General features: G+C 34.9%; 1 protein-coding gene across 4 annotated transcripts in view; it reads left to right on the top strand.

Annotated features, from left to right (window-relative positions):
- Positions 1-24,946, top strand: part of CTNNA2 (catenin alpha 2) — a 952,920-nt gene that overhangs the window by 895,057 nt on the left and 32,917 nt on the right. For 3 of the 4 annotated variants that reach the window (XM_008700055.2, XM_008700054.2, XM_040623260.1), the window contains 2 exons: positions 13,760-13,865; positions 17,594-17,728. In XM_008700055.2, the coding sequence (XP_008698277.1) occupies positions 13,760-13,865; positions 17,594-17,728 (241 nt within the window). The remainder of the gene's footprint in view (positions 1-13,759; positions 13,866-17,593; positions 17,729-24,946) is intronic. The other variant, XM_008700056.2, reaches the window with a different exon arrangement.

Below are 24,946 nucleotides of genomic sequence, written 5' to 3'. Positions count from 1 at the left end.
CAGTGCTGTTTCTATCCACTGTAGTTCCCAGTGTCGAGGGTAGGGGTTACCTTTGTTACTGTGTCTCTGCCTCTCTTGCTGTTCTTTCTGTGGGCTCTCATCTTGTAGTGTGCAGAACCTGTTCACTCAGACCTCAGTTCTTCTTTAGGAGAAACTGCTCTATAAATAGGGGTAGATTTGGTATCTCCATGGAGGAGGTGAGTTCAAGGTTTTTCCTCAATGTGATCTTGGACCAGAACTCAGGCCCTGCCTTTATTTACCCTTAGGCTTATTTCTCAGCTTTGTACATATTTTTACTTTAACTTCAAGGCCATAACAGAAATGTGACTTCCTTGAATGGTTGAAGTCATGGTCTTGCAGTCCCATAGACTCGTTATTATTCCCCATACTTTCTACTGTGGTGTTTTTGTACATCATACTGCATCAGCTAATTGGTGAAAGTGGTATTTTCCAAGCATGTTTTATGGAAATCTGTTTCTGAAAAGAAGCTTCTATGATTCAGTACATTTGCAGATACATTCCTATATACTTTATATCATTACTGGAGAGTCACAGTGTATTGACAAGTTAGAGGTATTGAGAATGCTATAGCAAATAAACCTTTTAATTTGGAATAACTCAGAATTTCAGAATTCTGGGTACTGAGTACAATAACAGAATGTACTCCTACATTAATTTGTCCCATTAATACTTATTACCTTTCCATGAAATAAATGTGAATTCATTGTTAAATGTGGATAGCATATATAGTTATAGTTTTCCATGACTTTCTTTTTTTGAGTGATTACTTCCTGGGAAAGTTTCCAAATATTGAGCCTTATATAAGAATGACCTATTACCAAAAGAGAAATGGTTATGTGAGCCTTTATAATAGAGCCAATTCTATGATTTGATGTTCTTTCAAAAAGAAGAAAAAAACAACTAAAAACACATTCCAGGTGGAACAATATTATGGTTTCTATCTTTAAGATCACAAGATTCCTCAAAGCACCTTTTAACATGCCTAAAATAGTGAATCTGGTTTAAGATAGGGAAACACATCATTTTGAGACTAGAAGGTAGACAGCCAATGGGATCAATTCCTTTGTCAACATTTCCTTTCACTGACACAAGACTCAAACATTATCTTCTCTTTTCCAGGCCTGAGTTTTGGTTGTTTTTTTTGTTTTGTTTTTTTTTTTTCTGTTGGTTGGTTGTTTATGGTTTCTGTCCCACTTTGCATTATTCAGATGGCTGTGGTTCATTTAGACCTGTGCTGTCAAATACAGTAGCCATGTGGCTATTTAATTACTTTTTATTGTATAAAAATATATATAATAAAATTCACCATTTTAACCATTTTTAAGTATACAGTTCTGTGGCATTAAATACATTTATATTGTGTAACCATCACCACCATCAATCTCAAGAAATTTTTCATTTTCTCCAACAGAAACTCTGTACCATTGAACACTAACTCCCCATTCCTCTCTCACCTCCACCTCTGGCAAACACCATTCTCCTTCCTGTCTGTATGAATTTTACTACTCTTAAGTATCTCAGATAAGTGGAAACAGTGCATTTGTCTTTTTGTGACTGCCTTGTTTCACTTGGCATAATGTTCTCGGGGTTTATCCATGTTGTAGCTTATGTCAGACTTTCATTCCTTTTTAAGACTAAATAATATCCTATTGTATGTATATATCATATTTTGTTTATCCATTCATCCATGTCAGACACTTGGATTGATTCCACCTTTTGGCTATTGTGAATAATGCTATAAACATGGGTGTACAGATATCTTCTTGAGACCCTGCTTTTTAGTTCTTTGGAGTACATACTAAGGAGTAGAATTGCCGGATAATATGATGTTTGATTTTAATTTTTTGAGGAACCACTGTTTTGCATAGCAGCTGCACCATTTACATTCCCATCAGCAGTGCACAAATGTTCTAACTTCTCTACATTCTTGGCCACACTTCTTATTTTCTGCCTTTGTTTTGTTTTTCTAATAGCCATCTTAATGAGTGTGAGATGGTATCGCATTGGTTTTGATTTGCATTCCCTTATAATTAGTGATGTTGAACATCTTTTCATGTATTGATTAGTCATTGTATATATATATATATTTTTTTTACAGGTATGTATATTCAAGGCCTTTGCTCCTTTTTTAATCAGGTTCATTTATTTTTAATGTTGAGTTGTAAGATTTTTTTTTTATGTATTACAGATATTTACTCCTTGTTAGGTGTATAATTTGTAAATCTTTTTCCTGATTCTGAGGGTTTCCTTCTTACTCTGTCATGTCCTTTTATGCACAAAAGTTTTTAAAATTTTGCTGTAGTCAGATTTATCAGTTTTTCTTTTGTTACCTGTGTTCTTGGTATCATATATAAGAAATCATTGCCAAATCCGATATCAGGAAGTTTCTGTGTTTTCTTGTAATATTTTTATAGTTTAGCTCTTATTTAAGGTCTTTGATCAATTTTGAGTTAATTTTTGTATATAGTATAGGATAAGGGTCCCACATCCTTTTTTTTTTTTTTGCATGTGGATATCAAGTTTTCTAAACACTATTTGTTGAAAACACTGTCCTTTTCCTGTTAAATGGTCTTGTGACACCCCTGTTGAAAAATCATTTTGCCATATGCATGAGTGTTTATTTCTCTCCTCTCTAGTCTCTGTTCTGTTCTATTGGTCTGTCTTTACACCAGCATTACACTTTTTTGAAAAAGAAGTTTATTTTTAATTGAAGTATAGTTGACATATAATAACATAGTTTCAGGTGTACAACATGGTGATTTGACGACTATATATGTTACAAAATTCTTACCATGTTGAGGGTAGTTACTACTTGTCACTATACGGAGTTATTACAATATTATTGCATCCCTTTCACTTAACTGGAAGTTTGCGACTCTTAATCCCCTTCACTCATGCCCCCGTCCCCCACCCCCAAACCCTGCCAAGACATCCCCACTCTGATAATCAACAGTTTGTTTCCGGATTCTATGAGTCTGCGTTTTGTTTTGCTTGCTTGTTTTGTTTGTTAGATTACACATATAAGTGAAATCATATGGTATTTATCTTTCTCTCTCTGACTTATTTCACTTAGCATAGTACCCTCGAGTCCCTCCAGGTTGTTGCAAATAGCAAGATCTCATTTTTTATGGATGAATAATAGTCCATCGTGTGTGTGTGTGTGTGTGTGTGTGTGTGTGTGTGTATGTATGTGTGTACACCACATCTTCTTTATTCATTCATCTATTGATAAACAGTTACATTGCTTCTATATCTCAGCTATTATAAATAATGCAATAAACATATGGGTGCATGTATCTTTTCCAATTAATGTTTTCATTTTCTTTGGGTAATTCCAGTACTGGAATTAGTGGATCCTATGTCTTTTTCGTTGTTGATTTTTTGTTTTAATTTTTTGAGGGACCTCCATATTCTTTTCCACAGTAACTGTACCAGTTTGCGTTCCCAACAACAGTGCATAAGGGTTCCTTTTGTTCCACATCTTTGCCAACACTTGTTATTTCTTGTCTTTTTTATTTTGGTCATTCTGACAGGGGAAGCTGATATCTCATTGTGGTTTTGATTTGCATTTCCTTGATGATTAGTGATGTTGAATATCTTTTCATGTGTCTGTTGGCCATCTGTATGTCTCCTTTGGAAAAATGTTTATTTAGACCATCTGCCCATTTTTAATTTATTTTTTATGTTATTTTGCTTAGCATAATACTGTCTAGGTCCATCCGTGTCATTATAAATGGCAAGATTTCATTCTTTTTTTATGGCTGAGTAATATTCCTCTGTGTGTGTGTGTGTGTGTGTGTGTGTGTGTGTACCACATCTTCTTTATCTTTGCATCAGTTGGACACTTGGGCTGTTTCCATAACTTGGCTTTTGTAGATAATGTTGCTATAGACATTGGGATATATGTATCCCTTTGATAGTATTTTTGTATTCTTTGGGTAAATACCTAGTAGTGCAATTGCTGAATCATAGAGTAATTCTCTTTTTAACTTTTTGAGGACACTCCATACTGTTTTCCAGAGTGGCTGCACCAGTTTGCATTCCCACCAGCAGTGCAAGAAGGTTCCCCTTTTTCTACATCCTCACCAACACCTGCTTCTTGTGTTTTTTTATTTTAGTCTTTCTAACAGGTGCGAGGTGCTATCTCACTGTAGTTTTGATTTGCATTTCCCTGATGATGAGTGCTGTTGAGTACCTTTTTATGCATCTGTTGGCCATCTGTATGTCTTCTTTGGAAAAAAATGTCTATTCATGTCTTCTGCCCATTTATTAATTGGATTATTTGATTTTAGGGTGTTCAGTTTGATAAGGTCTTTTTATATTTTGGATACTAACCCTTTATCAGATATGTCATTTGCAAATATCTTCTCCCATTCCATAGGTTGCTTTCTAGTTTCGTTGATTGTTTTGTTGATTGTTCACTGGGCAGAAGCTTTTTATTTTGTTGAAGTCCCAATAGTTTATTTTTGCATTTGTTTCCCTTGCCTCAAGAGACATATCTAGCAAGAAGTTGCTATGGCCCATGTCAAAAAGGTTACTTCTATGTTCTACCCTGAGATCATGACCTGAGCCAAAGGCAGACGCTTCACCAACTGAGCCACCCAAGCACCCCACTCCTCTAGGATTTTTATGGTTTAAGGTCTCACATTTAGGTCTTTAATCCATTTTTAATTTATTTTTGTGTATGGAGTAAGAAAGTGGTCCACTTTTATTCTTTTGCATGTTCCTGTCCAGTTTCCCCAACACCATTTGTTGAAAAGACTGTCTTTTCCCCATTGGATATTCTTTCCTGCTTTATGAAAGATTCCTTGACCATATAGCTATGGATTCATTTATGGGTTTTCTGTTCTGTTGTATTGATTTATGTGTCTATTTCTGTGCCGGTACCATACTGTTTTGATTACTGCAGTTTTGTTATATAACTTGAAGTCCAGAACTGTGATGCCTCCAGCTTTGCTTTTCTTTTTCAAGGATGCTTTGGCTATTCTGTATTTTTTGTGATTCCATACAAATTTTAGGATTGTTGGTTCTAGCTCTGTGAAAAATGCTGTTGGCATTTCAATAGGGATTGCATTAAATGTGTAGATTGCTGTGAGTAGTTTAGACATTTCAACAGTATTTGTTCTTCCAACTGATGAGCATTGAATGTGTTTGCATTTCTTTATGTCATCTCTAATTTCTTTCATCAGTGTTTTATAGTTTTCAGAGTATAGGTCTTTCATCTCTTTGGTAAGGTTTATTCCTAGGTATCTTATTATTTTTGCCGCAGTTGTAAATGGTCCAGATTCCTTAATTTCCCTTTCTGCTGCTGCATCATTGGTGTATAGAAATGCAATGGATTTCTCTATGTTGATGTAGCCTGTGACTTTACTGAATTTGTTTAACAGTTCTAGTAGCTTCTTGGTGGAGTCTTTCAGATTTTCTATATACAGCATCATGTCATCTGCAAATAGAAGTTTTACTTCTCCCTTGCTGTTTTGAATGCCATTTATTTCTTTTTGCTGTGGCTAGGACTTCCAGACTATAATAAATAACAGTAGTGAGAGTGGACATCCATGTCTTATTCCTGACTGTAGAGAAAAAGGTCTCTGTTTTTCCCCATTGAGGATGATATTAGCTGTGGGTTTTTCACATATACCCTTTATTATGTTGAGATATGTTCCCTCTAAATCTACTTTTCTGAGGGTTTTTATCATGAGTGGATGTTGTACTTTGTCAAATGCTTTTTCTGCTTCTATTGAAATGATCATATAGTTCTTATCCTTTACTTTATTAATGTGGTGTATCACATTGATTGTTTTGTGAATATTGAACCACGCTTGCAACCCAGGAATAAATCCCACTTGATTGTGGTAAATGATTTTTTTAAATGTATTGTTGGATTCAGGTTGCTAGTATTTTATTGGGAATTCTTGCATCCATGTTTGCAGGGATATTGGTCTGCAGTTCTCTTTTTCAGTGAAGTCTTTATCTGGTTTTGGTATCAGGGTAATGCTGATAGATTTTTGTATGTTGCCTCATAGATTTTTGTGTGTTGGTTTTATATCTCACAATAAAGCTGAATTCATTTATTCCAAGTTTGTTTGTTTGTTTGTTTTAGAATATTTAGGGTTTCCTACATAAAAGATCATGTGTCTGTGAACAAAGATAACTTTACTTCTTCCTTTCCAGTCTGGATACCTTTCATTTCCTTTTCTTGCTTTATTGCCCTGGCTAGGACTTCTAGTATTTTGTTGAGTAGAAGTGGCTAAAGGGGCACCTCTGTTTCTGCTTTCAGAGTAAAAGCTTTCATTCTTTCACCATTAAGTGAAGGATGTAAGCTCTAGGTTTTTACATTTTATTTAAGATGAGATAAAATTGGAAAACAATTTGACATTTAATTTTAAAACTGAAAATGGAGTAATCATAGACCTCAGTAATTTTGCTCTTGGGCATTTATCACAAAGTTCGAACATCTGTACCCAAAAACCTGTACACAAATATTTATACCAGATATATTTGTGATAGCCTAAAAATGAAAACCACCCATATGTATTTCATTTGGATAATGGTCAAATAAACTCTGGTGCATTCATACAACAGAAGACTACTTAGCAATACATAGATGTAGCAACTTGGATGAATTTCATGGACCTTACACAGAGTGAAAAATACCTATGTCAAATGTTGGATACTATAAGATTCCATTAAGATAACATTATTTTTTTTTTAATTTTTATTTGACAGAGAGAGACAGTGAGAGAGGGAACACAAGTGGGGGGAGTGGGAGAGAAGAAGCAGGCTCCCCGTGGAGCAGGGAGCCCAATGCAGGACTTAATCCCAGGACCCTCGGATCATGATCTGAGCCAAAGGCAGGTGCTTTAACCACTGAGCCACCCAGACACCCCTAAGATAACATTCTTGAAATAAAAACAAAGAGATGGAGAACAGATTATTATCATCTATGGGTCAACTATGGGTGATTACAATTAGGAACGGAGGGCAGGTGATACAGAGTTAGTATAAGAGAACCTTGTGTTAATAGTACATTTCTGTGCCTCAATTGTGGTAATAGTTACATGAAGTTACACATATGATAAAATGGCCTATAACTTATATACACACAACTGCATGTGTAACTGCTGAAATCTGAATAATCTCTATGAATCTTATTAATATCAGAGTCCTGCTTTTATTATTGTATTATATAGTTTTGCCAGATGTTAACACTGGGGGAGGCTGGATTAAGGGTGCATAGAATATCCTCATATATATCCTTGTAAGTTCCTGGGAATCTATAATTACTTCAAAACGAAAAGTTAAAAATAGAAGAAATAATTAAATCGAATTAAACTCAGTCCCTCAGTCATACTAGCCACACTTGAAGTGTTTTATAGTCACATGTGTCTAGGTGCTGCTGTATTGGACAGTGTAGAATTATAGAACATGTCCATCATTACAAAACTCTCTTGGACAGCACTGCTAGAGAGATACTTTGATGTTTGAAGGAGTTTCAGAATTCGCTCCCAGCCTATGTAATGATAACATTAAAAGAAAATGCTACCCTTGTACATATGTTGAGTTCAGTGTCTCTTCTTTTAAAGATACTGGTTATTACCCCACACTTACTACCCGGCTTCCAGTAAGAGCAGCCACACAACCATGCAAATAGCATAAAGAAGCTAGTAACTTTTATTCCCCTAAGCCCCCCAAGTGACACAACTATCTTTTCAATCCCCTTCCTCTTCTGTTTATGATGTGGGGAAAGTGGGTCATGTCACTGATTCTGTACTCAAAGAAATCTGTACTTTGAAGCTTTCTTGAAACTTGCATGATGTTCAGAATCCTATACCAGATAGTCAGGGTTTTCCAGATGTTTCAAAGAATTTTCTTAATTCATTTTCATGAAGCAATGAGGATGAACATGGCTTTAACTTCACTTTAGTACCTAAAGTACTTACGAATATCTAGACATTCATTTAGTAGCTGAATGTTTTTCTTGTGCTATTTTTTCTGGATAATAGTAATGCTTTCTGTTTTTATATTTACATTTTAAAATTTGATATTCATATATATGGTGAAATGATCACAGTAAGTCTTGTTAACATCCATCACCATACATAGTTACAATTTTTTTCCTTTGATGAAGAAAACTTTTAAGATCTACTCTTAGTAACTTTCAAGTATACAATTTATTATTATTATTATTATTAATTATTATTATTATTATTATATCCCCATGACTTACTTATTTTACTGCTGGGAGTTTGTACTTTTTAATTTCCTTCTCCCATTTTACTGCCTGCCCTCCTCTTACAGCCTCCACCATCCCTTCCACTCCAGGCATCTGGTAACCACTAATTTGTTCTCGAGTATCCATGAATTTGAGTATTTCTGTGAGGTTGGTTGGTTTTGTTTGGGGTTTTTTTGTTTTGTTTTGGTTTAGATTACTCATAAGTGAGCTCATATGGTATATGTCTTTCTCTGTCTGACTTATTTCACTTAGCATAATACCCTCAAGGTCCATCCACATTGTCACAAATATATATATGGAATTTTACTCATCCCCAAAAGAATGAAGTCTGTATATGTATACACACACACTGGGGTAATAACCAGTATTTTTAAAGGAACAGACCCTGAACTCAACATGTACGCACAGCACATATAGATATAGATATACAGATATATAGACATATGCCTACAGATATATAGACATATCACTTTATCCATTATTCCATCAAAGACATTTAGATTTTCATATCTTGGCTATTGTAAATAAGCATGCAGTGAACATGAAGGTGCATGTATCTCTTTGAGTCAGTGTTTTCATTTTCTTTGGATAAATACCCATAAGTGGTATTGCTGGATCATATGATAGTTCTATTTTTAATTTTTTAAGGAGCCTTCATACTGTTTTCCATAATGGCTATATACCAATTTACATTCCCACCTACAGTGCATCAGAGTTGCCTTTTCTTCACCTCTTCACCAAACACTGTTATTTCCTTTCTTTTTGATAAAAACAATTCTAACAGGTGTAAGCTTATCTCTCATTGTGGTTTTGATTTACATTTCCTTGATGATTGGTGATGTTGAGCACCTTTTCAGGCTCTTGTTGGCTATGTGTATATCTTCTCTGGAAAAATGTCTATTCAGGTGCTTTGCTCATTTTTAAATTGGATTATTTGCCTTTATTGCTATTGAGTTGTATGAGTTCTTTATATATTTTGGATATAACTATTTTAATCAGATAAATGATTTGCAAAAATTTTCTCCCATTTGGTAGGTTATCTTTTCATTTTGTTAATGATTTCCTTTATTGTACAGAAGCTTTTTAGTTTGAGGTCATCCCACCTGTTTGTTTTTTCTTTTGTTGTCTTTGCTTTTGGTGTCAAATCCAAAAAATCTTCAAGACCAGTGTCGAGTTGCTTATTGCCGTGTTTTCTTTTAGGGTTTTTATGGTTTTATGTCTTATGTTCAAGTCTTTGATCAATTTTGAGTTGATTTTTATGTACAGTGTAAGATAATAGCCCAGTTTTTCCAATGCCATTTATTGAAGAGACTGTTCCCCACTGGAGAGTATTGACCGCTTTGTTATAAGTGAACTGACCGTGTATATGTGGGTTTATATTTATATTTTAAAGTAATACATTTACTCATGCAGAATTTAAAAATAAAGAGGGCACATAATTTAATCATAACAAAGACTACAGAAGAAAAAATTCACTTTTCAATCAATGATCCAGGTACATTTGGTTACTGGTATGAAAAACTAGGAGTGTGATTCCTATCTCATCTTATACACAAAAAAGAAACTGCATGTGGATTTAATATCTAAATATGAAAAGGAAACTTTAAAATTTTAGAATAAAATGGGAGACTATATGTATGATCTTGGGGTAAGGATGAACTTTTATTTTCCAACTTTATTGAGATATAATTGATATACATCGTTGTGTAAGTTTAAGGTGTCCAATGTATTGATTTGATACACATATATATTGCAAAATTATTACTACCATAGTGTTAATACCTCCAGCAAGGAAGAACTTCTTAAACACCATATGCGAAGCACAAACTCTAGTAGAAATGATTTATATATCTGGTCCAATAAAATTACAATTTATGTTAAACTGTAATGAAAGTAAATATACAGGCTAAGACTAGAAGTAATTTGAAACATGAATAAATAACAAAAGATTAGAATCCAAAATACCTAAGGAGCTTAGATACCAGTTTAGGTAAAAACAAGCAAGTCATTCGAAAAATATGCAAAAGCTTGTATTAACAACTCAGAGATAATAATGATCAATAAATGATAAAAACAGACCCAGTCTCCTCTGTCATCAAGGTAATGGAAATTAAATATTTTCATATCCCATCAGACTGATGGAAACATAAGCAAGTAAATATTATTTAAATTGACATATGTACAGAAAAATTCATGAAATATGACTGTACAACCTGAACATTGTTGTAAAAGTAACCTGTATAACCATCACCCAGCTCCAGATGCCCCCATATACCTCTCACAGATCACAGTAACCTTGCTTTCCACTGGTTGTAACTACTACTTTGAGTTTTGGCAGTGGTGTGCTGATTTTCTGGGCGGGGGTGGGTGGATGGGGGGGGCGGTAACCCTCATTTACGCAGCATTTGCTGATTTCCACGGAATAAGTACTCTTATCATGGCAGATTTCAAGCAACCAGCAAGTCAACTGACTCACCAAATTCTTGAAAAGTTAACAGTAGCTCTTATGAGCATGTGCAAACCCACTCTAGCATTCAAGTGCCACTTAAACCTTTACTTCTTTGCTTTTTCTCCTTTTTCTTCCTTTTTCTAAAAAAAAGTTTTACTACCTAAATAAGCATCCTCAAATAGTTTGTATTAGCAACTACTCATAACATCAATATTATTTTACTTAATTGTTTTTGAAGGCTTCCTGTATTCTGGAAGAGTTTAAATAGCATTGGGATTATCTTCTTTTTAAAGGTTTAGTGATTTCCTCTGAGATACTGCCTGGATTTACTGATTGTTTTTTACCAGCTTTCTCTTTAACAGCCTGATTTCTTCCATGGGAATCAGACTCTATAGGTTTTTCAAAATCTCCTTTCTGGTCAGCATTGGTAAATCATATTTTCCTAGAAAGTGACATCTTCCAGGTCCACAAATTTATTCACATGTATGGAGGAAAGTAGTTTTACAATACTTTTAATTTTCTGCTTTCTAAGGTTATTTTGCTCTTCCATTTTCACGTTTAAATATTTGTTTTCTCCTGTTTTTTTCTTGATAGCAATCTAGGTATATTTCTTTATATCAGTTTTGTCTTTTTTTTTTTTTTTGAGCCTGCTCTAGATTTGTTTCCAGTGTTTCATTATTCTCCAAATCATTAGTTTTTCCTACTTCTTTCTAAATTCCTGAGTCAGATCATTATTGTTTTCCTTATTTCTAATACATTCATGTTTGTGATGAAGGCTATTAGTTTTCCTCTGAGATCACTACTTTAGCATTCCTATAAGAATGAAACATATATAGTAAAAAGAGTAAAGAGTACTGAATTGTGATTCAGGACACAGAGGTCCCGAACCTAATTCTCTTCTTGTGTGTCAGTCTCTCTGCCAGAGTCATCTTAGGCATGTCACTTAGCCTTCCTCCTTCAGTTTCTAGTTTCTCAACTAGAAAATAAGGAAATAGTTGATGATCTCAAAACTTCTATCTTGCTGTTTCATTTAATGAAATATGTTCCTATCACCAGCTTGCCACTTCAGGAATTTAAACTGAGTCTACAGAATGAACTAAGTCTCAAACTTCTTAAATAACGATATTCTGGTTTGTCCAAAAACTCTAGTCTTCTGTGTAATCACAAAAGGCACACTTCTAATCATTCTTTGGCTGCGAAATGGGAGTCTGAGCCTCAGGCAAATCACTCTGTTAAGTGTTCCTTACTAATTTAGCGTATTTTGTCATAGTCAATCAATTGTTGCAAGTTATATAAAGTTGATGAGGAATTGTTTTCCCAAATCCTTTGAAATTCTTGAAATAAACACACATGATTGTTTCTAATAAAAAAATAAGCAGCATGTACCTCTTTGTGAATGGGTTAAGACGAGGCAAAAAGTAACAGATAACAGAGTAAAACTGTAAAAAAAAAAAAAAAAAGAGAGATTCTAAGGTCTGAAAGTTATGGGAAAATGTGTAATAATGACAACAGTATTAAACATTGACAGACTCTTCATCTAAACCTTCCTTAAGAAATATAAAGCAAAAACAAGGAAAAATTTATTTAGGGATAGTAACAACAACAAAAAAAAATGTTAGAAAATGGAAGCCAGATTGTCACAGAATCTTACCCATATTACATAATATTCTCATGTAAAATCCCTGTCATATTTAAAAATCTAAGCAGTAATTTAAAAAAATCAATGTCCTTTGTGGAAGAATTGATGTTACCCTAGCAAAATGAAATATCTTAAGCTTTGAATTTACCAGGGTGTGTGTAATTTAAGCATTGACATGCACACAATATATTTTTGTTTTTGCTATGAATGTAAAAAATGCCAGAAGGAAAATTGGGAGAGAAACTGAACAAAATGCCCTTCATTTACATTTATTTTCTGAAGCCATTTGAAGTCTCCCATTTTATAAAATGTTATTATATAACAATGGCAGTCATTGCCCACTCTATATCTCCCTTCATGTTCTAAATAAATGGCTTCTGAGTAGTTTTTCTCCACATCTCACCACATCTCTAACTATGGGAATGTAATTTTGTAGCCTTAAAAAAACACATTGATTTTTAGGTGGACATACAGAGAGCAGAATAAGTAACCATGCTTAAAAAAAAAGAATAAATTTATTGTTTTATTTACCTCTCAAGAAAAGAGAAAGAAAAGATACATGCTACATTTTGTTTAAGGATTTATGATGCAGCGTAGTTTCCTTTTCTTTTATAATAAATATTTAAAATACATATAATATTAAACAGTCCACCAAATTGAAAACCTCAACATGAAAATATGGGACAATGGTTTGGAAGCATAAAGACATCTGCTGTCACACCATGTTTTGTGTGTTCCTTCACAAGTCAGTGCCAGAAACATACAAGCCAATGAGAGTGAGAGCTCAAAAGATTCCTGAAATTCTGGCCAAACAGCTCCCAGTTATGTACAAGAGACCATTCCTTTTCAAAGTGTGGAAGTAGACTTAAAAATATAATTCATATAATATAGTGCTGGACATGGTATGAAAGACAGTGCATGTGCACTTATTTTGGTTAGATTCTGATTTAAATGTAGAATTTACACTATGACCCTTATAAAGCTTCGATGAGTTAATAATTTTTCATTCGCTTTCCTCTACTCTAAAATGGGAATAATGATGCTTACTTGCTAGGGTTGTAATAAACACAAATGAGGTAGTATATAGAATAGCACAGGCACACATAAGTATTTAAATATTAAATTCCTATTGCCCTGTGGTGATCATCTTTTTTTAATGAACCAATGTTTAAAAATAATGTAAAGAATAAAATATAAGCATGCACATCAAACTAGGGGAAAATTTTCCCTAAAAGTGAATGGAAGTAAGTGGACCACTAACACGGAAATTGAAATGAACCCAGAATACATTCAAAAGTCCTCTCATGTGGCCAGAGCAAAGTCAAATATAAAAGCAAAGTCCTGGACAAACAATATGGTGGGTTTGTTTATTTCTTCTCAATAGTGAACTTCTAATTATGTTGTTATCTTGTTTCAGAGGCAAAGGCCCATTGAAAAATACATCTGATGTTATTAATGCCGCCAAGAAAATTGCCGAAGCAGGTTCTCGAATGGACAAATTAGCGCGCGCTGTGGCTGATCAGGTAATATTAGAGGGAAGAGCGAGCACAGACTGCGCGGTATCATTAATTAGCGCTTGGGTTCTGTAATGGATTTTAGGTACCCTACAAAATGCTTCCGAAGGATGAATTGTAATCACTAACATTTTACAAACAGGCCTCTAACGCTGCTGAGACTGAGCTGATGGCAAAGGTAGGTTCAGTTCAGGAGGGACTCATTAAAGCCCATGACCACAACTTCTTGAGAAAGAAGAGTACCCGCTACTTAAGAGACGTAACTCCCAAAGCATGGGTTATGCTGGCTGCCCTCATTCAGCAAGCCGAGTGCGCTACAAAAGGAGGAAGAGAAAGAAGAACTTTAACTTTGGTTATTTCATATTGATCTTACTGTATTGAGGCTCTTTATAATTCATAATAATTAATGCGGTAGCATAAATGGGATTAATGCACATGAGAGAGAACCTCCAGATCTCGTTTTCATCTGGATTTAAAGGTATCCCAGATGAATGAAATTCGCGGAGTATCTTTTCAGACTGAAATTGGGTACATGTTAATGTAGTTCTCAATCTCACCTTGAATGTTTGAGTTTATCTCCACACTTTTCATGTTACGTGGCTTAAATTGGAACTCTAAAAACCTGTTCTAAATATGTCTCGTTGCAATAATGTCCCATGCCTTATAAGGGTACTTTAAGCAGTAGACTTTTACAGGTAACTAATTCTTATCTTATTCTTATTACAAGCATGAATTTGCTTACTAGACTGCAATGCAGCAATGCTCTCTGGAGACACTAAAAGACAGGATTGTTCATTCTCCATTGATGACCCTGATCTCCTATGATTTTTGACTTGCTTCTCATCATTTTCTTCCTTCATTCCTTAATATTTGGCTGTTGCCATAAATACTTGCTGTCTTCAACCTCCCAGATTCTAGAGTCCTTTGGGTCAATACCAAATTCGCTCATCTTCTAAACACTGAAAAGAAAAACACATGATTCAACTATTAAGTCTACATTTAAAATAAGCCAACAGATTCTCTCGTTTTAATTTTTTTACATATGCAATGACTAATCCAAGAGAATATATTTTGCTTGCTTTAAAATGTTTGAGAAACAATAGTAAAGATAATTCATTAAATATTACTGTCATTTGACTATCCCCTAAAATTTGTGCAGGTTGAAGACCGAATCATTAATTACTAAGTTGCTAACTTCGGGGCACTATCAAGTGCCAGGCTTCCTGCAGTTTGCAGCATAAACTGAACTGCTTTATACAGAGCTCCATATATATCCCAGAAAGTTCACGGAGACAGTGAAGGTACTTGGAAATACGCATGCATGTATGCAAACAAACAAAAATACACCAGCCAGGAAAGAATGCCACATTTTTTCCCCTGCAAATGTTGAGGGCACTTGGGACGAGTGGAGTGAGAAGAGATTGATGGTGGTCCTGAAAAGAGTTTTGTGAGGAAGGACTTCTTCCCAGAAGGGAAAGTGGACGGAGTTTGAATGGCTTTTTCCATTAAACTCTGAATCTCAGTCACTGAAACTGTTTCTTAGTATGTTTAGGTTCCTTGAGTTCAATATTTTTTATTGTGATTTTTGTTTTTTGCATTTGCATTTTTAGTCCCTTATTTCCAATAATTATGCAACTTGAATCCTAGCCCTAAAACAGTTTTGCTATCTGGAAAGCACACCACACGTGCATGCAAACAAATCCCAGGATTCTAGATGTATTTTGAAATTAAATGACAAAGTATTTAAATGCTATTCTATGATGACTTTTAAAATAAACAGATGAGGGTTAAATATAACCCTCTCTTTGTGGCATTCTCACTGTCAGCAGCTGTGAAGCACCTTGCAATTTTGCTAATGTTTTGTCTGAATAGGACATTTCTTTCTCAAAATCTGCACCTCTTTCCGTGATACGAGAATTATTTTTCTTGGTCCATCATGCTTTTATGTGTGTTTTAAATAATAGAATAGAATGAGCATTAGTAAGGAGTGGATTTGTTGTCTTTATTTTGCCTGAAAATATTTTTATGAAGATTTGAGATACACAAGCAATATAAACTTTTTACGGACTGTTGCATTTTTAATTACTGTTGCATTGAGATAGAACTTCCAGTTTAATTTGCTGCAAGGTATTTGTATCGAAAGCCTTGTCAGCCCTCTAGGGAGATATCATTTTAAAGTTAATTCCTTTCAGTATATGAGTCTCTGGAGTAGGATAAATATTACAGTATTAAGTACTTGTAGAAAGCTAAAAACAGTCTCTGTGGGATTCTTTCTTGATAAATGCAGTTAGTGGAAAAATTACCATAATTGTGTTATATATAAAAGAGACCCCTATGTCATTTATTAAAGAAATGGTTATGTCACAACCACCTTCACATTATTAATGAAACAACTGCCTTTCTTTCTCTTTCTTTTTTCTTTCTTTCCTTTTCTTTCTTTTTCTTTCTTCCTTCCTTTCCTTTCCTTTCCTTTCCTCTTTTTCCTTTTCTTCCTTCCTCTCTCCCTCCCCTTCCTTCCTTCCCTCCCTCCCTTCCTCCCTTCCTTTCTTTTCTTTCTTCTTTCCTTTCCTTTTTTCTTTCTTTTCCTTCCTTCCTTCCTTCCTTCCTTCCTTCCTTCCTTCCTTCCTTCCTTCCTTCCTTCCTTCCTTCCTTCCTTCAGAATTGCCTTTCTTCAGCTTGAAGGAAACCTAGCTGGAATCTTTATTTCATACTCTTATTCTAAATAAGATACTTCAGTTTGGGCTCTAGGTACTTATTTCTTACAGTGTTTCATCTCAAGGATCTGGTGAGTATATGTCCCTTACAGGTGCCAAACTGAGGCAGAACAATGGGATGGCCTGCAGAATCTTGAACTGAACTTTTGATAGCAGTAGAAATATATTTCAATGACTGAATAGCCATTAGTATTGAAGCCTCAGAAATGCTTTAGGGAGTCATGTAAATGTCTGTGGAAGTGTTCAGCTAAGCTCAGCTGTATTCGATAGACATCTACCCACTAAAAGAAGAGAGTTCAAAATCTTGGTCCTAGTTGACTCTGGAACAACCTCGAAGAGTTCTCTTTTTACTCTTAGGAGTTTGTTTCAATTGGCTTCAAACTCATTTTACTTAAATCTATTGTTCTAACAGTGGTCATTATCCTTCTCGGAGTCTCTTATTTAAAGAAAGTTTATAATGTTGCTAAAGTTTTGATAAATATACAAGTCCAAAAAGTGAAATAGGCTTCCTTTAGTGAATGATACTTTTCTGAAAAAGCCAAAGGAAACAAGTGATTTTCCCCCCAACTAATTGAATTGAAATTTTATCCTATGCTGTGTCAGAGAGACTGCTACCCAGAGTGATTTCGTTCTAGCTTCCATTGCTTTGGTTGTCCATATTAAAATAACTACACATGGTGAATGTTGGATGGGCTACTAGGAAAAAACCTGGAGAATATTTAGTTTCCTTAACAGTTCAGAAGACAACTGGTAAAATTACTCATAAACATGTACAGAAGTTCCAATAAGACTTTCTGGAAGATCTTCAGTATTCTTTTTACAGAATTATATCAAAGTAGAGCTGACCACTCTAAACTACTGGCTGTGGCCTTCCTAAAATGTGCTATAGAGAAGTGCAGTTAAATGGATGTAATGAAGGTATATGACACTAAAACCTTTTCTTCTCACAGCTTTTATATAGTAAGTATTAGAAACTGAAGGGTACTTACTAATTGAGATCACTTTTTTTTTAATGTTTTATAGTGTCCTGATTCAGCATGTAAGCAGGATTTATTAGCCTACCTTCAACGAATTGCCTTGTATTGCCATCAGCTTAATATCTGCAGCAAGGTGAAGGCAGAAGTACAGAATCTGGGAGGAGAGCTCATTGTGTCAGGGGTAAGCCGGGACTTGGGCTTCACAATTAAAGTTCCCACTGTTGTACTTCCAAGGCAAACATTCTTGGCAACAGTACTGCTAAAAACACCAAACTACAGTGATTCATAGGGAGGTTTTTTTTTTAAATAAATGTTATCACCATTATTCCAGACCTTACAATAACTCGCAAAGAGCAATTTGATTTTCCAATTACCCCGTGTTTATACTAGCCTTGTAAAATCTCCATTCTTCACAAGAAAACTAATTTCATAGTCTGGAAACTCATTGCCAAGCTGTGACTATTATAATTATTTGGAGCTTTTGTACATTTACTCATTGTGAGTTTATTTCCCTTTGTTAGTCCTAGTAATTTTCACTTTCTGTTCAGGAGCCAGCCTCTCTATGTGTGGATTGTGTTCACATGTTAGAGATGATGAAAACAATAGGAATTTATTCATCAGGTTCCAATGCATACTAGGTCATCAGTAACCCTTGAAAGCCAGAAAATATTCAAATTTAATACAGGTTGATGTGCTGTTGCCAAAAACTAACATAGTTGTCAAACACTAACAATTATGTATTCTTTGCTTAGTCACTCCAGTGTTTCCTTTAGTATCTGGTCCACTTTCATCAAATGTAAAGAAATAAGTTCGATTAACAGAAGCATTATGATTTCTTGGCAAGATTTCCAAATGTATGTGTTGAGGTTCTTCACCTTGGCTTCTCCTCCCTCTGTCCCTTTCTTTGAACATGAGGTGCCATCTATTGTAAACTATTTGCGAATTCCAAAGTGTGGCTCTGCCACCTTTAGTTCTTTTCCCAGTCAGCCATGATGCTGCCTCTTAAGCGTGGCATTACCAGGAACATAACGTGATCAACATGGTGAATGCCTTATGAGAATCAGAGTAGCCATGAAGCTCAGTTCTTTACTGAGACCCTTTCAGAAATTCAGCAGTTTGACCATTTGATAAAAATATATGGAAAAATCATTCTTGAACCCAAAGGTTTCAGGTTCTATGTTGTTTGGCTTGCAGAAAACAGCTGGGAAAAGAGCTGATCTGGCTTGCATGGAGATGCCATCTGGAAAGCCTGTTCCATGCAGTCTCACCTAGAGTCCAGTAAATTGGCTATTTTGTGCCTCTTCCCAAAGCATAGTCACCTCTTTGCATTTCCAAAATGATCCTGCTTCAACATTCTTCAACAGCCAAGAGCAATCTGTCTTGCAATGTGTCCTTTCTGCTGAGTTGGTAATTACCAAGATTCTCTCTGCCAAGAAGTGATCAAAACATTGCATATCCCTTGCTTCCTTTCTTATCTTCAGACTCCGATGGTATAGTCTCCCATACCATTCAGCTTTCATGTCCATCTGTATATAGCACCTGTGGAACTGAGTGCTTTTTGTTTAGCTTGCCTTGTGTGCTTTCATTTGTCACTTTCCAAATCTTATTATTTACGTGGATGCGCAAAGCATCTTTGTGGATCTCAGACTCCACAACCTCATCTAGGCGATATTTGATTGGCAGAGTTGCTCTCCATTATCCTCCCAGTACCCATTGTTCATCACTGCTTCCAGAGCCTCATTTCCATTGTCTTTCCTCATTTAGATGTAGTCCAAACCATCACTGGCTTTTATCACTTGCACTGTTGGCATTTGTAGAGGTGTTTGAGATTGAGAACACCATCAAGAAGCCTGTTTCCTTCTTTGAGTCTTACTGGCAAAGTTCAAAAATCCTTGCATGGGAGAAGGCTTCTTTTAGAGGAATGTTATACAACTTTATAATAATTCTGAGTCAAATGCATTATAAAGGTTTGCTATATATTGCTCAGTTATGGACCTGCTCTTGGCCTCCTCATTTTTTCAAAGCTTGATTGCTATTTGGTGCCATACCTGCATCTGTAGTCTGCTGTCTTTGCCACTTCTGCCTCCATCTTATTCTTCATTCTCCTTCACTGATGGCCAACGGAGAAAAAAAAAATCAGCGTTTTGCAAAATAGCCACAAATGACTGCCTTCAAAGTTCTGAAAGAGTCAAGAATGTAAGACCCCCATACACACAAACTTTTCAATGATTTTGCCAAGAAAATGTGCCCATGCTTTGGGCCCCATTTATTTTATTGTCTGGCATGACAAAGTTGCTATTTTTAAGGAAAAACTACTAGAATATACCATTCAATAAAAAAAAGAAAAATGTTTGAATGTTCCTTCCTTTTTCCCTATGTGCTTATGTACTTGGGATTCAAGGTTGTGCCTTCTTCTTTGAAACATATGAAAGCCCCCAGGAAGGTATATGTGTTAGTAGTCAAAATTTCCCCTAAAATAAGAGATTTGGATAGATCCCATTTTTTCCAAGAAAAAAATATTTGAATTTCATTGCTGAAAACCGTGTTTTTAGAGCCTTATGCTAGCATGATGAGCAAAACGCACATGTGCAGAGTTATGTACCATGTTAGCATGTGTATGTTTTATGTGATTCTGTGTGTACAAGCTGGGAAAGGCTTCCGTTGTATCGCATTTGGCTTGAGTGGGTGGGGCAGGAAATTCAGTAGGTCGTGGGCAAGAGGACAGTGGGTACAAAAGCTCTTGAATCCTGAGGGCAAGCTAGAAAAATAATTCAATCCCGGATACGTGATGTGCTCATTCACACAACTGCTAAGAAGCACCGTTAATTTTCTGTCTGGAGATCTGTTTTTAAAGTTACTGGCTTCAGTCTTTCTCACCAGCCAAAAAAGTGCTGTTCTTACTAAATCTCAAAGTAGAAGATGCGTTTGTGAGCCAGTTCAGCTTATGCCACTCGTATGGTTACTAAGGGGGTCAACGGGGAAGAGAAAATTAAAAAACAAAAACTAACAGTGCTAAATGCTAAGGGGAGAGTAGAGGAAACCAAAGTCCATAAGATTAAACATCCATTAGTTTATGAACTGGCTTTATTTGCTTAGTGTTTGTTTATCTCTTAAGTTAGTTTACATGCTTTTTGGAAAAAGAAATGTTCAAAGAAGAAAAGAAAAAAGGAAGGAAGGAGGAGAGAAAGAAAGAGAGGAAGGAAAGACGGAAGGAAAAGAAAAAGAAGAGAAAAGAAGGGAGGGAGGAAAGGGAAAGAAAGAAAGGAAAGGAAGGAAGGGAAGGAGGGGAGAGTCATGAAAGAAGGAAAAAAACAAAGGAAAGAGAAACTTAACCATAGCATACTATAAATTATTTTAGTGCAGGTAATATCCATTAAACGTGACAGCATTATATTCGTCATGGCAAAGAGGTTGAGCCAATCTTTTTTTCAAGTATGTAAACATATTTTGAATACAAGTTCATTCCAATGCTATGATGTGGATATTACCTGTATATCTGTTATGTTTTTAATTTTTATTCACTAGGTTTCAGAGGATTTAATGGGTTCTTTTAAATTTTAAAACAAAGATGTACATATGGATCTGGAGAAATAAAAACCATTCCATAACCATTGATATCTTTAGCTACCCTAACATTTGTACTTCTGAATTTTTCTGAATGAGACTGGAAACACTAATGTGGAATTTTAGAATGTAGGATGGTAAACATCAAGCATTCTGATCAATCTGAAAAGTTTCACCTAATTTTTTCTTTTTGAAGTTCAAATACGTCACTATAACAATGAAGCCAGAATGCAAGAGGAACTAACCCTACTTTGGACAGGAATTCAGTGTTTAGGTTAGAGATAGAAGGACACAGATTGTAAGTTCTTGTTGACTCCACATGAAAATGCTACAAATTTTAATAGATTATATTGCATATAAATGTCTTTTTCTCATACCTAACAAAGTATAGGAGCAGAGTTTGGAGGCGAGTAATGTTAATTTCCTATGTCCTCGGCCTGATGGAATGGAGCCCTACCCTATTCCTGAGGGATTGAGTGACTTGCCTTAATGGGCACTATTGTTCTTTGCCATTTAAATCTTTCCTTCCAAATCTGAATCCCTCTCAATTGGGTTATGGAGAGAAGCTTGACAAGATGAGCAAATATAATTTGTGATACTGGTAGGATTTGAATTGGTAAAGAAGAAACTAGAGAATAAGCAGTCAGTTATAGTCTTTATTGCCTATGTTTCACATCATTAAAAAAATTGGACTCAATTAAAATCAACATGAGTATTCATGGTAATAAAGGAAAACCATTCATACAATACTAGAAACTGATAATGGTCAAATCAGTCCTACCTGACCGTTGCATATAATCAAAGATACATATGTGCATGTGCACAAACATACACATGCAACAAATACTCATGATTTGATATTTAGTCCCTTACCCCCTGAGTAAGCAGTAATCAGGAACTGAACTAGTGGTTGACAACTGTGACATATCTGATCCAAGACAGTTTAGAGAAAAGAAAACATGGGAATTATTTCTGCAATGCTATATGTATTATATATTTTAAAATATATATTATAGATTTTAATTTTATACACATATTCCATATTTTAAAAATGTGATTTGTTGAGATGAGAACTGCATTTTATTTGAAAAATTCTGTATTTCATCTATAAAAAATAGTGTCAGTATTTTGTAATGGGCTCAAGCAGTCATTGGAACAAGCATTGTACTTATTTGTGTAGCCTTGTACTTTTATACAACTTGTACCCTTATTTGGGGAAAGAGTCTTTTTTTATATATTCCGATTCTGTCTGTTGTCAATTCTTGATTATCTCTACTGATCAGAGTATAGTAGTAATGGAAACAGATCTAAATTGCTAGCTATTTCAGTTTGGGGTCTGAAATGCATTTCTATGCTTCATTTGAAAAAAAAGAAAAAAGAAAAAAAAGGATATGTATTCAGGAAATTAATAGCAGTTCCAAATAATTTTCTCCAGATTTTCTGGAGGGGAGACCATTAAGTATTTGGGTTTAACAGACTTTTCCTGAACTATGGAACAGTAGGAGAGTCCACAACTGAAGAGAGTAAGAGTAAAACAAACTTGAGATTATAAATCTGGATGGAAGGATGGTGGAAATAATCTGTAGCAGTAAGAAAATTAAACAAGTATTTATCATTGGCAGAATGGCCATAGTTCTTTGCATATACTTTACTAGTAAGATGAGTTGCTGAATAATTCAGTCTTTCTCCAAAAAGCCGAACCCTCCCAATCTGTCATGATAGTAAAACTATAACCATTTAAGTTCAGATTCCTGCATTATGTTTTCCTTAGTTACATTTACATCAGTGTACATGGTCATTGATTTTTATACAACCCTAATTATGCAAACCTTCAGGGAAAAATAACCCTGAAGTGATTTTTCAGTGCACATTCATTCTCCCAGTGTTAGAAAAGTGACATTTAAAAAACTCAAGGTATTGCATGTGGAAGAAATGGGAAATGGGGATTTTTATAAGAAAAGTGAAAATCTCCTTGAGTGCCAGGCATCATAGGAAGTTTTGAGTCTAGTGTACCACACCTGTCAGGTGTCTCCCTGAATTTAAATAGTCTTGTGCAAAGGAGGACGGTATATTGCTCTGCTATAAAAAGTAGCTCTTTAGTTACATACTCGGTGACTGTGACCCTAAACTTATCAATTCAGCTATTCATTAAAAAAAGCAGGTTTTCACTGATGAAATTAAACCAGTTGGTTATCCAATTTGCTTTATGCATAGAAAAAAATACTTTATATTCTAATGGTCTCATTTTAAAGAAGACAGACTCTTTTGTGGCAAAGCTGGAACATGAACCGAGCAAAGAACTGTTTTTACCTTAAGTGGAGACATGGGTTGACCTAACTTGTATCTACTCAATGGATTGATTTGATTGCATCACCTGAGCTTGTAAACGGAGACATTTCTATTTTGGTTTGAGGGCATTCATGACTGCTTATCAGAGTAGAAGTGGCTAGTGGCTTTATGAAGAATGTCTCTGCCTCAGAAATGTCAGTGCCATTACTTTGTTCTTCAGTCAGTGAACTTTCATTCCTTTAGGTTTTAGAAACTATTCAAGTTTTGAAAGCCTCAAATTAAAAAGAAGGCAAATAATTCATACCTTAATCTATTAGCAAGTAACGTTTTAGACTTTAGTTAATATTCAGACCACTGTTTGGCAGCCAATGATGAGTAATATTTTATGAAAACTTGGAAATTATACACATGGGAGGTACCTGGATGAGGGATACCAATTATGCATATCTTGTGATATCTGTGCAACACAGGCAAACCTATGGAAGAAGTACTGGTTTCTTACATTTTCCCATGAGATATATTCTGATTTTGAGATACTGTCTATTATAACTGATTTCATTCTGAGATGTTCTTTCTTTGTTAATATATTTTAAATAACTAATGCCTATAGTAGTGTCGTAGGAGCAGTCTCCTCATTTTTAACTAGTTTTGAATATGTGAGAACAAATCCAGATAATAACTGTTCCCTTAAATTGAACTGAATAATTATGGGAAGCCACAGTGTTGGATAGAATACCTTTATTACAGTGTCTGTCATTTAGTTTATGCTTTCTGGTTTTCCTGTGTACACTTGGATTTGTGAGCTCTAGTCAAGAAATACATTACTTTGAATTGATTACCTAAATCCATTGTGATTTTTTTTCTTGTTTCTACATGGATATACCTCAAGAATTCCTGGACTGAAGGCAGTTGGAAGAAAAAGAAGCTAAAATGTGAATAAGTTGATACAAAAATACAAAAATAAATAAGAGAAGATGAATATTAAAATCTCATACTAAATATTATCTGGGGAATCTCATCACTGATTTCGCACAATTTTCCATTACCTCCGATGACTCAAAATAAAGGAAATTAAGAGACTCCATAGCAAAACTGAGACAGGATTTTATGTTTGGTACTAGATTTAATAAAATTTTGACAATCCTATTTTTCTAGAAAAAGATTAGCATTTCTTTATGTTCCTAATTTCTAATGACAAACCAGCAATCAGAGCTTCAAAGAGTTATGCTTCCTGTTCACATCAGGATATTTTCTCATTCACTGAACATTTTTAGGGTGTTCCAACTACTTAAAAGGCACGGTGATGAATATTGGTTGGGTGAGGGTATTCAAAGTCCTTTATCTCTAATAGCAAATAATGTCCATGAAGAGGATAAATTTTTCTGTCCATTGTGCTTTTGTTAGATTGTGTAGTCCATTGGCTTTTCTTTTTTCCATTTAGTTTCTCATCTTCCTGTTTAGCATTCTCAGCAAGAATAGCAGGGTGTCTGTTGATGGCTATCTCTGTGTATTCACTGTTGTTCTTGGTTTACTATATTCTAGAAAT

Source organism: Ursus maritimus, unplaced genomic scaffold (assembly GCF_017311325.1).
Source record: "Ursus maritimus isolate PB19 unplaced genomic scaffold, ASM1731132v1 scaffold_6, whole genome shotgun sequence".
NCBI classification, from domain to species: Eukaryota; Metazoa; Chordata; class Mammalia; order Carnivora; family Ursidae; genus Ursus; species Ursus maritimus.
Note: the sequence above shows the minus strand (reverse complement) of the source record. Positions and strands in the feature narration are given on the sequence as shown.